Source organism: Lynx rufus, unplaced genomic scaffold (genome assembly GCF_022079265.1).
Source record: "Lynx rufus isolate CCGP_SWC_20201006 ecotype Redwood Valley unplaced genomic scaffold, mLynRuf1.p SCAF_4, whole genome shotgun sequence".
NCBI classification, from domain to species: domain Eukaryota; kingdom Metazoa; phylum Chordata; class Mammalia; order Carnivora; family Felidae; genus Lynx; species Lynx rufus.
Window position 1 is genome coordinate 25,541,418 of NW_025814856.1, and position 13,585 is coordinate 25,555,002.

At 47.9% G+C, this 13,585-nt stretch overlaps 1 protein-coding gene across 5 annotated transcripts in view; it reads left to right on the forward strand.

Moving 5' to 3' along the window:
- FLNB (filamin B) overlaps nucleotides 1–13,585 on the forward strand; it is a 143,305-nt gene that overhangs the window by 81,640 nt on the left and 48,080 nt on the right. For all 5 annotated transcript variants that reach the window (XM_047097648.1, XM_047097649.1, XM_047097650.1 and 2 more), the window contains exons 12-20: nucleotides 57–250; nucleotides 1,457–1,570; nucleotides 2,184–2,327; nucleotides 2,571–2,694; nucleotides 3,028–3,188; nucleotides 4,421–4,511; nucleotides 4,772–4,941; nucleotides 10,093–10,210; nucleotides 12,360–12,622. In XM_047097648.1, the coding sequence (XP_046953604.1) occupies nucleotides 57–250; nucleotides 1,457–1,570; nucleotides 2,184–2,327; nucleotides 2,571–2,694; nucleotides 3,028–3,188; nucleotides 4,421–4,511; nucleotides 4,772–4,941; nucleotides 10,093–10,210; nucleotides 12,360–12,622 (1,379 nt within the window). The remainder of the gene's footprint in view (nucleotides 1–56; nucleotides 251–1,456; nucleotides 1,571–2,183; nucleotides 2,328–2,570; nucleotides 2,695–3,027; nucleotides 3,189–4,420; nucleotides 4,512–4,771; nucleotides 4,942–10,092; nucleotides 10,211–12,359; nucleotides 12,623–13,585) is intronic.

The following is a 13,585-nucleotide window of genomic DNA, read 5'->3' on the forward strand; positions in this document are numbered from 1 at the left end:
ATAGAATAGGTTCTTTCCACCATGTAACCAGGGGTCCTTCTCACCCCATCCCCCAGGGTTTGCCATCGAAGGCCCCTCCCAGGCAAAGATTGAGTATGATGACCAGAATGATGGCTCATGTGACGTCAAGTACTGGCCCAAGGAGCCTGGCGAATATGCCGTTCACATCATGTGTGATGATGAGGACATCAAGGACAGCCCGTACATGGCCTTCATCCATCCAGCTGCAGGAGACTACAACCCAGATCTGGTGAGTCTGTTTGTTATGTTTCTGTGCTCTCTTCCTGGCTCCTGACCCTCTCTATGGTATCCAGAGACATGTTGAGGGATGGCAGAGAGGAGCCATTGAGAGTTTAGGAAGGACAGTGGTCTGAGCTGGGACCCTGGTAATACCACTTAGTACTTTCTTAATGCCGGGCAAGTCTCTTATGTCTCTCTCTCTCTCTCTCTCTCTTTTTTAATGTTTTTATTTATTTTTAAGAGAGAGAGAGAAACAGAGCATGAGCAGGGGACTGGCAGAGAGAGAGGGAGACACAGGATCCAAAGCAGGCTCCAGGCTCTGAGCTGTCAGCACAGAGCCCGATGCAGGGCTTGAACTCGCAAACCGTGAGATCATGACCTGAGCCGAAGTTGGACATTTAACCAACTGAGCCACGCAGGCGCCCCCTCTGACTCTTGATCCTTTCTCTATAAAATGGGAATGATAGTAGCGTCTGTTTCCTAGGATTTCTGGGATGATTCAGGGGATCTAACATACATGAGGACAGTCCTTAGCCCAGTGGCTGGCCCATCCAGGGGGCTGCAGAAGCTGTTCTTCATGAATTAAACATGCTTTTTTCTCCCCAGCTCCCTTCTCTTAAATTGGAGCAGTGTTTCTAAGAGCTTCTGTCAAACTCTTAGGAGGCTGATGAACATCAAGTCTGAGGCAGCCTGGCAGCCAGGTGGAAGCTTCCACACTCCCATGTGTGCTATTGTGGCCCACCCGGGCAGCTGTTTGTAGGCTGATGTCGGTCTGGACTATTTGCTATCCCTCTTTGGCCAATTGCTGGTCTTTTTTCCTCCCTGGGAGCTGCAAACTTTTGGAATGTCTGTGGTGAAGGTTCTGAGCCCCTGTCAAAGTGAGAACACTGAAACTGGGCATGGCTGGAGGTCCATGTCCTGGTCACTAGAAGTTCTCTATGTCAGCTCAGAATAAGGCAAGGAGCCCCAGGCTAGTTTGGGGCCTGGGTTTTGAGAATTTTCTTCCTCCTGGGAGGTTAAAGATACTATTTATAATTTTTGAGTTACAGCCTGCTAGAGCATTTTCCTTCCATATCCATCCTGTTACGTAGGTACTGTGAAGCCAGACACGGGTTGTTTTGTTCTTGTCTCATTCCCTGGTGGTCACTGGTCATTATGTAGGGGCATTGTTGGGGCATGGCACAGAAGGAGAATTATTATTGGCCCTTTGCCCCAGGTCCAAGCTTACGGACCAGGTTTGGAGAAATCTGGCTGCATTGTCAACAACCTGGCTGAGTTCACTGTGGATCCTAAGGATGCTGGAAAAGCTCCCTTGAAGATATTTGCTCAGGTAAGTTTCCAGGGGCCACCTGTGCAGATAACTGTCAGGTGACAAGATCTGTCACTATAGTGGCAAGTTGCTCAGTTCATCTGACCCTCAGTTCACTCATCCACACCTTGGGAATAACACGAATATTTATCTCATGGGGTTATGTGAGGATTAAATGAGATTCTAATATGTAAAGCAAGGTGATTTTCTCATCTTTGGGTTTTGTATTCCTTGGAAACAAGGCTTGATTTCAGATTTCCTTGTAAATGTCCTTCAGTGTGGCTGAAGCTACCTAGTCCATGACAGGAGGTTTGTAAACAAGAATTTATTAAATATATTTATCTAACTTAATTGAATTTGGCCCAAGGATTTAAATGCCGGAATTAAAATGAAGAAGTATTGAGTGGCCATGGCTTTATTTTTGGGTCATTTGCTTTTATTACAAACAAATAAAAGCAGGCAGTATTTTATCACTTGTGGTGATTGCATTGTGAGAATGCGGCATATCATAGTTGCTCCGTGAAGATTTGTTGGATGGGTGGTGACTTGATTGTCTTGGGAAGCCATGGTGACCCTGTTTGATGAAGACAGTGTGAGGGGCCAGTTTCTGTTCTTAGCCTCTGCTCTTTTGCAGGATGGGGAAGGCCAGCCCATTGACATCCAGATGAAGAGCCGAATGGACGGCACGTATGCCTGCTCATACACCCCGGTTAAGGCCATCAAGCACACCATTGCCGTGGTCTGGGGAGGTGTGAACATCCCTCACAGCCCCTACAGGGTAGGTTGTGAGACAGAATCCTGGCCATTGTATGAAAAAGCCAAGTCCTGTGGCAGGTCTGGGCTGTATGCTGGATGGTCAAGGAGATACATCCTTGGTGGACCTTGACAGATGGAGTAGTTTGAAGGGCAGAGTACTCTAGATTGTCCAACAAAACTATTTCTAACAATGTTAACTAACAACGTGTCACTGGATCCAAGTGCAGGAAAACTTGGTTATAACTTTCTCCCATGTCCTCTTTAGGTCAATATCGGGCAGGGTAGTCATCCCCAGAAGGTCAAGGTGTTTGGGCCAGGCGTGGAGCGAAGTGGACTGAAGGCAAATGAGCCTACTCATTTCACAGTGGACTGTACCGAGGCTGGGGAAGGTGAGAGGGGGCTTCCCCCAGTGCAGTCATTGTTGCTTCTTGAGGAAGAACATTCTTTTCATAATGTTTGAAAGGCAGTGAACTTTGAGCCAAGAAATAGTGCACCTGAATAGGTAATTGTTCACCTAATGAGCCTCTGTGTCAGTTTCTTGGTCATTGCTAATCTTCCATCCCGTCTCCAAATCCCTGACTTAGCACCATCCCTTTGTCAGGTTTGTTACTGGAAGCTTCCCAATTGATTTTCTGGGGCGTTAGGTGAGCTGAGCTGGAAGTGATTGCATGGGACATGCTGTTTCTTGTACGCTGGTGCGCTCATAAGCTGGTCTGTTCCAGGTGATGTCAGCGTTGGCATTAAATGTGATGCCCGGGTGTTAAGTGAGGATGAGGAAGACGTGGACTTTGACATTATTCACAACGCCAATGACACGTTTACGGTCAAATATGTGCCTCCTGCTGCCGGGCGATACACTATCAAAGTTCTCTTTGCATCTCAGGTGTGTGTTTGGGCCTGGGTTCTTTCTGGCCACCTGTGTGTGTATTTCCTTTTTTTTTTTTTTTTTTTTTTTAGCAATAGGGCATTGTCTTGAGAATTCTGCTTAATAGTTTTCCTCTCTGGTTCCTTAACACCATGAAGGAAAAAAAAATAACCCCAGAATTAAGTTTTTACTACTTTCTAACCAAAGTGAGGCACAGCGTATTCAGTGGTTACAGCAGGGCTCTCTGGAAGGAGACTGGTTTGTTATAAACATTCATCAAGTTTTTGACTGAAATGTAATGAACTTCTAGAAGTGTTCTACTTCATGCTCTTTGAAGCAAAGGTTTTGGCCTTGGCCCTCAAACTTTTATAGGGAGAGGAGCTTTGAACTTTCAAATAGAGTTCATATTTACATGTGATAGTGAGGATAAGGCAAGTGGTACCTAACATAGGGAATAGTGGACTCCCGATGATTCATATTAACCTCATGTAAAGATTGGAATCTTAAGAGAAAGTGCCTGAAGGTGTTGGTCTTGAATTAACTTTGGCCAGTTAAACTGTTCCGCCTTTATTCTGATAATCTGCAACATTCTTTTTTAGTTTTTTAAAAAATGTTTATTTTTGAGAGAGAGTACAAGAGGGAGAGGGGCAGAGAGAGAAGGGGACAGAGGATCCAAAGCAAGCTCCGCTCTGACAGCACTGAGCCTGATGTGGGACTCGAACTCATGAATCTCGAGATCACAACCTGATCCGAAGTCAGATGCTCAACTGACTGAGCCGTGCAGGCACCCCTGCAACTTTCTTTTTGAAGAATTATAGCCATTCTATTTCTGATCAGCTCCTTGCATTCCCCAAACCTTAGCTCTGAGCTGTACCTGGAGGACATTTCCTTCCCCGTGACCCCATCCATATGTTATTGTTTGGGTTTTATTCTTGGTAGTATTTCTTACATTCTAAGTACTCAACCTTTGTTGTTAAAGGCTCAGAGTTTTCAGATTCATTTGTGGGAAACCTTCCCTTAGCTGTGCAGTAAGCAGGTCAAAGCCTGTGATGTAGGGATCCAGGCATTCGTAAGTGACACCTGTTGGCCGCTACCTGAGGCTAGATTGCAAGGCTTGGCCCATGGTGACAGAAGTTTGCTCACCACCACCCACCAGAGTCACAGAGGTCTCCCCCTTCATGTTGGGCAGAAAGCTAAGCTCTGGCAGATGCTTCAGGGACTTTCCTACTGAGACAGTGTCTCCCCTACAGGAAATCCCCGCCAGCCCTTTCAGAGTGAAAGTTGACCCTTCCCATGATGCCAGCAAAGTGAAGGCAGAAGGCCCAGGGCTCAGCAAAGCAGGTAAGACGACTCCTGGAGGCCTTCTACAGGCCAGTGGCAATGGACATGTTTGGTCCAGGGACCTCGAGGGACTCTTCTCCACCAAAGGCAGGTGTCTGTTGGGGCAGTGCTCCTGCCCAAGCTGTTGGCAGTGGCCAAGCACCAGCCTGTGTCGCTGACTGCTTTGGTAGAGCTGGTGCTGAGGAACCCGTCAGACTGGTTATAAAAGTGAAACCACTCCAACCAGGCCTGTCTCCCCACTTCACAGTATATCCTTCCAGGTGTGGAAAATGGGAAACCGACCCACTTCACTGTCTATACCAAAGGGGCTGGAAAGGCCCCACTGAATGTGCAGTTCAGCAGCCCCCTTCCTGGAGACGCCGTGAAGGATTTGGACATCATCGACAATTACGACTACTCTCACACCGTTAAATACACACCCACCCAGCAGGTAGGGTTCTTCCCATTCCCTTGTCCCCTGGCCCCCCACCCAGGCCCCTTCCCCCTCAGTGCTGTACTGGGTACTTTGGACACCAAGGGTGTGATCTGTGCTCTGTTGTAGTGCTCCTCTGTGGGCTACGGCTTCTCACGCCTGTCATTCTGAGCCTCTCTGGGAGGTTCTGGCAAAAGGCCTGGTTGGTTCTGTGAGGAGGACCTGAAGGTTTCCCTAAGAACAAGCAGGAAGCTAGCCCGTATCTCCCCATCCCAATCTCCCACGTCCATTTTGGGTTTTAGCAGGGAAACTGTGAGCTCTTGGAATTCAGCACCTAGTATCTCCCTCTTATTTCACACACATCGCTCATCCTTACCAGCTGCCTTTCCTTTAGTCTTTTCTTAATTACTCACAGGGGAAGGAATGGCCATGACTCTGTTTTTCCTTGCTGGCCCTTTTACAAGGTGGTGTAGTGGGTCTCTCTCAAAGAGAATTCAGCCTTTATTTCCTCGGCCCCGAAATAGTATATTTAGGGCCCCAGATTGTTCCCTTTGACAAAATTCAGGAACACAGACAGGATCTGACCATCCAGGCCACTTGGCTCTGATTATTTTAGGCAGGAAGCACCAAGGAAACACTCTCTCTGTGTATGCATTCATGTTAACTTGTTCAAAATTTCACTCCCTGGCCACACTTCTGGGGTCTGAGGAACAGATAACCCTCAAAAAAAGCCTGGATTTTACTACTTATGCATAGTGTTCTACACGGTCATTCAAACCTCTCAGATTTCTTCTTTCCTGAGGAAAACAGTCCCCCTGTGTGAGGTACCCTTTGTGGGAGAACAGGGATGATGCTTTCTGCAGAAACGCCACCTGAGAAGCATCACTCTTGCTTGGCCCTCTCAGGGAGGAGCTGCCTAGAGTCTCGTGGGAAGGAATGAGAGGTACAGTAAGGATTGGGGGGTGACTTAGGTGTCCCCTTGCGCTGGGGGCTACACATCCTAGGAGATGGAATCTTTACTCTGAGAGCCTCCCTGGCAGTGAGAGGGGTCCTCTGGGTGAGTTCTCATGTGCTGCAATATAGATGTGGCCTCTTATCTCCAGATGTTCTCCCTGTGGTTTTTGTTTTTACCTTAATGAGGGGTTCATTATTAGTGGTGGTAAAATTAATACTTTCGTAGGTAGAATACCCTTTACTCAGCAGGCTGCTAAGCGCTAAATGGGTAATTCTTTTCCTACTGATGCTTCAGAGGGTTGCTGGGAGCCTCACCATCGGGAGCACCAGCTTGACATCATCCTTATTGCCAATTCTCCACATTGCTTAGGAGAAGGTACCAGAACACATGGCCATGCACACTGGAAAGGTCACAAGGTCTTACTTAGACTCTTCTAGAACATTCTGAGACTCTTGCTTTATCCTGTATGTATAAACCTTTCTGGGTTTTGGCTCGGCTGCCACAAAGTAAGTTGCAGACATTAAGACAGAGTCAGGTTTTGACCTGCACCCTCAGAAGAGACTTAAGAACCTGTTGCCCTAGAAGCCCCAGCTGCCAGTTGGGGCAAGGGTGGAGGCTAGAGGGGGAGACTTCTTACTTCAAAGTCACACCAAGGTCAAAGTCATCCAGTTCTGGATGACAGCAGGTTTGAGGGGTGTTGCAGTCTCAGTGGCCATTTGGAGCTATTTGTTCAGATGCTGCCTGTCGTGTCTAAGGAGCCTGGCAGAGGCTTGGTGTGTCACTGCCTCCGATGTGAACGGCTCACATGTTCTTCTCTGGTCCCGGTTTGGTGTTTAGAGCAAGGTTTGCCATTCCATTGTTTGGGCGACTTGCAGTTTAGCCAATTTCTCTGTGGCAAAGGAAATAGATTGTATTTCTTCTCTTGGGCTGTGAGTTCCCCAAGGATGGGATACCATGTCATATATATACAAGCATATATATCTTTCCATCCCCAGTCTTGAGCATAGGGCCTGGTGCTCTATGTTCTCTGCATGGATTTATGCTTTAAAGCGTGAATACACAAAATAGAGCCTCTCCTCACAAGCAGAGACAACATAAGAACTTTGCACAAGAGTGGGGCCAAGCATCCTCATTTGCCTTTGATCTCTCTTTTCTGAAGAGCAGCGTACAGCTCCAGATTAGGTTAAATAAGCTTGCCTTTTGAGCCATGCCCTTGGATGTGGTTAAGAGGCCTGGGTCAGCCCAGAAGACCGTGCCCAATGTGGAGGCAGGGAGCGCACTTTGAAGACTGATGCCCACAGGTGCACCTTCTTATGGTGGTTTTAGGGAATATCAGGCTGGAACTTTCCAGAAGTGTAGTTATTTAGTGTGTGTGAAGAGACAGTGGTGGGTTCTAGCCCAGGGTGAGCTGTCGCCCTCAGAATGCAGGCTGTGCTGTATGAGGAGCTGTGGCCCCACCTGATTGCTGGCTCCCTGCTCCCTGCCACTTGTGGGCTGCTACTGTCCCCTGCAGGGTCTCTGAGTGATGCCTCCCTGCAGCAGACCAGCCATGGTCTCGTCGGAAGGTGGTGATCAGAGCTCCTTTTGCCTTGGTGGAGTGTCCTTGTTGGACTGGGGCTTGAGGATCCTCCAAAGGTCAGACAAAGGCTTGATTTCTTAGGAAGGAGAAGACACAATGCTCTATTCTCCCAGGGAGTTTGCCTTCTGTGCTTTTGGATGGCTGCGTCCCCAAAAGCCTTCAGTTTCTCACCCATACTCCCTCCCATAGAGCAAGTGCTTTGAGAAGCTGGTGGCAACGGCTCCATGACCTTCTAGGTCAGAAGCCACTGGGAATCAAAAACTCCACGTACTTACGGTGGGTGCCTTGAGGAGACCCTGTGAGTTCACTGAGCCCTACCTGTTCTGGAGGTCTCTGGAGGAGGGGGCTGTGGGGAGCTCACTTGGTCCTGTCCTCACCTGAGCTCGCAAGTCAGAGTCTTGTGTTCATGTGCTGTGCACGGTAGGATTAAGGTCTCAGAGGCACACAGGGGAGAGAATAAAACTGACCTGCAGTCAGCAAGGTCTTTGTGAAATGCACCAGTGGTCACTGCTCACACATTCCTGACATCACTACTCTCTCTGGTTGTTCCTTGGCCAGGCCTCACAGGAAACCTTAAAATGCTACAGGCCCTTGCAGGTGGTAAATCTCTTCAGATCTCTTCCTCCCCCTTGTTAAGTTATTTGAGGTTGAGTTAATTTCCTGGGTTTTTGTTTTGTTTTGTTTTATTACTGGTAATGAGAACACTTTTTTTTTTTTTTAATGTTTATTCATTTTTGAGAGAGAGTGTATAAGCAGGGGAGAGGCAGAGAGTTAGGACAGAGAATCCAAAGCCGGCTCTGCACTGACAGCGGCGAGCCCCACGCGGGGCTTGAACTCACAAGCCGTGAGATCATGACCTGGGCTGAAGTTGGACACTCAACCAACTGAGCCACCCAGGCACCCCTGAACATACTTTCTTTTATGGGATGGGTAGGCTTAATTGAAAGAGGATTTTTCCTCCTTGTGTGGTGCACCAGAGACGCAATGAGATGACTTATAGGGGCTGGTGGGGAAGGAAGTTTTTCCATGACCTCTGGTTAGTTGTGAGGCCTAGCCTTCAAGGATTTAGGGACTTGTGGGCACATTGAAGCTTGGGAAGAGCTGGTGTGATGAAATTGCCATGGTGGCTGAAGTAATGGATCACTCCCTGCCTTCCTCATTACAGAGAGGAGACCTTTCCTGTCCCTGGGCTGGCTCTCAGCTCTGTTGGATCTGACCTGTGTACATTTTACCACGAAATGTTACACCCTTGAGGCAGGGGGCCAGTTAGTGTGTTTGCAGTGCTAATAAATCCTGGAGAATCAATCCTCCCTCCTTCAATGATGGCAATCAATTTCTTTCTTGGCTTCTTCCCCCCTTTTTTATTATTATAAGCAATGTGAGAAAATATATATAGGCCAAAATCTACACCCTTTTAACACTTGATCAGTGACAGCTTTCAGCAGAGCCTAAATTCTGGTGAGCCCCCAGATTTCCTCCACGTCCTCTTATGTTATGCCTGGATGTTTAAGGTGAGGGAGATCTTAATCTACTGAGACAGCCATGGGCTTTCATGGAATCTTGGTTGGGCGGGGGGCAGGGGTTGCTTAGCTGACTGGGGAGGGGAAGCCTGACGTGAGTGGGCCAGGACTGGCCGGAGGAGAACATCCGTGGCACATATGGTCGTACTGTGCTCCCGTGACCCCTGGCCTACTAGCAAGGGGCCTGCCAAGCCCACAGATGTGGTCCCCTCTGCACTTGCAACTTTTCTTTCTTTCCTTGACATAGATGGAGTTTCGAGACTACACGGTGGTCCTAGAATAACTCCAGTCTGCAAATCCCTTTCACCATCTGGTGGCCTGAAATTGATTTCCAGAATGTAGAAAAAACTGATTTTGTTCAGTTAGAGGCCCCCATACCCAGCAGCTTTCCCCATGGCCACAGTCAGGTGTGTGCTGGGTGGAGGTAGTGTGGCAGAGCAGCTGGGACACTGGTCTGGGTGCTGTGGGTGGGAGGTCCGACTCTCACACTTACCAGGTATGTGATTTGGGGCATGTGACTCTACCTCCCTGAGCTATAGTTTCCTTTCCTGAAAAAAATGGAGATGACAGTGGGAAACCACCCCTTTGGACTGTTTGGAGATTGAGTCAAGGAAATGCTTAAAAGCACAGAGCACAGTAGGCTTATTAAGTCGTCCCTGTTGTTATAAGCTGCTCTGGTTTTATCTTTCTCGCTTGTTCTTGCCGTGGTGCTGGAAGCTTAGAGAAACGTATCTGTGCTGTTTCTTTATTTTATTTTATTTTTTTTAAGTTTATTGATTTATTTTTGAGAGAGAGAGGAAGAGAGGGAATGTGAGAGGGGGAGGGGCAGAGAGAGAGAGAGGGGAGAGAGAATCCCAAGCAGACTCCATGCTGTCAGCACATAGCCTGATGCAGGGCTCGAACTCACAAACCATGAGATCATGACCTGAGCCAAAACCAAGAGTTGAACGCTTAACTGACTAAGTCACCCAGGCACCCCTATATCTGTGATGTTTCTAAATCTACTGGAGTCAAGTGCCCTGTGTCTCTGGAAGAATGAAGGATCTGGAAGGCAGGTTTAAACAACAAGTTAGATATTGGTGCCCAAAGGTGCACTCTGTTTCCTCTCGTTCCAGGGCAATATGCAGGTTCTGGTTACCTATGGTGGTGACCCCATCCCTAAAAGCCCTTTCGCCGTGGGTGTGGCTGCTCCACTGGATCTGAGCAAGATAAAAATTAATGGGCTGGAAAACAGTAAGTGTGTGGATGAAGGGGGGGCAGGTCACTGAAGACCATCAACTGGGGCTGCCAATTAGATTCCCTTCAAAGGACAGTTTGCAGAGAAACATTCTGCCTCAAGAGACTTTGCAGTGGGACAGACTTGGGTGTGGATTGGGGCCATGCTGTAGGAGAGCTCTGTGACCCTCCCTGACCTCTGTGACTTCACCAAGCCTCGGTCTTCTCATTTTTAGAGTCGGGGAGGGGAGATCAAGAACACTGACATTCACAGGAATATTTTGAAAGTTAAATAAGAGCTCCTGATTCAGGGGCTGGCACATAGCCAGGCCTCCGTAACTGCTGGCCTCGCAGTGGGATGCTTTCATTACATAGAGAAGTTGGGACACATTGATTTCTGGTGAGTTTCTACTGTGCTAGTTGTCCTTGGCCATGGAATCCACACGAGGGTAGACAGTCTAGCATAAAAGCCAACTCCCTGGTGCTCAGAAACCACAAGTATATGCATCCCTCCAGCCCCATCCCAGTATTCCTTTAGCTTGGTAGGTATCTTATCAGTACAAACTCATTTCATTTATTTTAAAATGTTTCAATTTATTTTATTAGGGAAAATTCCAAACATACAAAAGTAAAGACCATAGTATAATGTGAACACTGATGTTGTTATCACTCACCTTCAGAAGTTCAACACGTAATCGTAGAGTTATTTTTTTATACAAGTAATGCATAAATCCACTTTCATCTAAAAAAACATCACAGTTGAGAGTAAACTCCACTCTGCTACCTTTTTTTCTCCCTTAGGTTAACCAGAGTTTTCAGTTCAGTTTTTATCCTTCCAGACCTTCTCTCTGCATCTATATGTGCATATGTGCCAGCAGAAAACATTTGGCAATGTTTATTTTGCATTAAAATTATCCTGCCATACCCGTGTGTCTTCAGCCTGCCTTTTGACATCAGCACTGCATCCTGGAGAACACGCACACCTATGTCCCCTTGTTGGCATGAGCTGCTGTGTGGCTGCAACCCGGCCATGCCTCGGTGGCACACATTCACCTGATTTCAGGGTCACGTGGGGCTCAGCACATACCCCCCAAGGCAGGCCTCTTTGGTCTCAGTGGACCTTTGATGAGCGCCTTCACTGACCTGTGACCCAAATGCATGAGCCACCTCCCAGCTCTGGGGTCTCTGAAGCAAGAAATGGATGCTGGCTTTGTCCCTGGAGGGCAGCCAGCTCTGAGCATATGAATCGTCACTGTCCAGTCTTTTTCATGTGTCTCCTCGTTGTTGCTTTTTCTCTAAGACACTTAGGGCTTCCGTTGCAGACCAGGCAAAGCACAATGGCGATTAGAAAAGCCTTTGGGCCATGGCGCTCTGAGGCTCCAGAGTCAGGAATTCCCTGGCTTGTGGCGGAGGCCCTGTGCTCCCAAGTGCTTTCCTTTTGGTTCAAAGTCCTTCCCCTGTTTTTGTCAAATACAGCACATGGGTTTTCTGTGGCCCTGCTTTGCAGAGAACTTTCAGATATCAGCGCAGTACAGAGAGTCACTTCCTCAGACTCGCCTCAGTGCCCCTGCACCGGCCAGCTCTGTGACTTTTGCCTTGTTGGCTGTAGGATTAAATTTGCTGCCAAGAGTTAGTAAATAAAACATTGGCTTATGGGAATGTTTTGATATAAAGTTAACACCTGAAGTAAGTAGAGGACAGTGTCAGATTATAATTTACGAGTCAGCAGAGCACATTGTGAGATCAGGTAAATTTATGTTTGAGTCCCACCTTTCTGGTCTGCTGGGTGTCACCCTGGACACATTCCTTAACCTCTCTGAGACTCAGTTTTCCCATCTGTTAAAGCCATCGCTGACAAATACCCCATGGGGTTGTGGTAAAAATTAAATGAGGTGATGTGCCAGGGTGTAGAGTGCATTCAGTACGTGTCAGCTATCATTGTTATCAATATCATCATTAATTAATAATTGTTCTTGTACCGGTTATTATCCAGGTACATGCTGATTATCCCTACTCAGTCTTGCTTCTTGTCCTGGATATCAGCCACTGCTTGTTGCCTGGGCTGAGATAACACCTCATGTCCAAGGAACTGTCAGTTTTTTGCTCTCGGTTGTTCTTGTTGCTGAAAAGGGTCAGCTCATCACTTTGGCATGTTCCCCTTTTCCAGGAGTCGAAGTCGGGAAGGGCCAGGAGTTCGCCATTGACACAAATGGGGCAGGAGGCCAGGGGAAGCTGGATGTGACGATCCTGAGCCCCTCGAGGAAGGTCGTACCGTGTCTGGTGGCACCCGTGGTAGGTCGGGAGAGCAGCACAGCCAAGTTCATCCCTCGCGAGGAGGGGCTTTACGCTGTAGACGTCACCTACGATGGACACCCCGTGCCTGGGAGCCCCTACACAGTGGAGGCCTCACTGCCACCAGATCCCACCAAGGTTAGCTTGTGTTTTTGTACCAGGATGTGTCTCCTGTTGTCAAATATAACACTGTGGTCCTTCACCGATCCTGCTTGACAAAGACCTTTAGAAAATCATTTTCTGAGGAAAGTCCATTCTCAACGACTGACGGAAGTTTTCTGTCCTACAGTTCAGCCTTGGCGGCGGGGGGGGGGGGGTGGGTGGGTGGTCCCGGGTCCCTGGTCCCTGGTCCCTGGGCAGCTTGCCGTCCTTCCCACTGCTCGTCTTCTCTCTCTCTCTCTGGTGGTGAGGCTTCAGTGAGGGCCTCATCCCTGGGTTCTAGCCCTTCATTTGCTAGCATAATAACGGGTGAGCCTGAATGGGTGAGGTGAGATAGTGTGGGTGGAGGCCAGCGTCCAGCATGCAGAGTGAGCTCACCCTGCAGAAGCTGTATAATACAATATAAAAATATATGAGTGGGGCACCTGGGTGGCTCGGTCAATTAAGCATCTGACTCTTGACCTCGGCCCAGGTCACAATCTCATGGTTTGTGGGATCAAGCCCTGTGTCGGGCTCTGCACTGACAACACAGAGCCTGCTTGGGGTTCTTTCTCTCCCTCTCTCTCTCTGCCCCTCTCCCGTTCAAATTCTCTCTCTCTCTCTCTCTCTGTCTGAAAAAATAAACATTCAAAAAATTTTTTTAATAAATAAATTAAAAAAAATTTTATTAGATTTTTGTTTTTAGAGCAGTTTTAGGTTCCTAGTAGAATTGAGAGGAGGGTACAGAGATTTCCCTCATACCTCCTGTGCCTGCATGTGCACAGCCTCCCCATTATTACCATCACCCAGCAGAGTTCTACATTTGTTCTAACTGATGGACCTACGCTGACATCCTCTTCACCCCAAATCTGTAGTTTGCACAAGGGTTCACTCTTGGTGGTCTACATTCTATGGGTTTGGACAAATGTAGAAGGGCAGGTATCCACCACTGCAGTTTTTTAT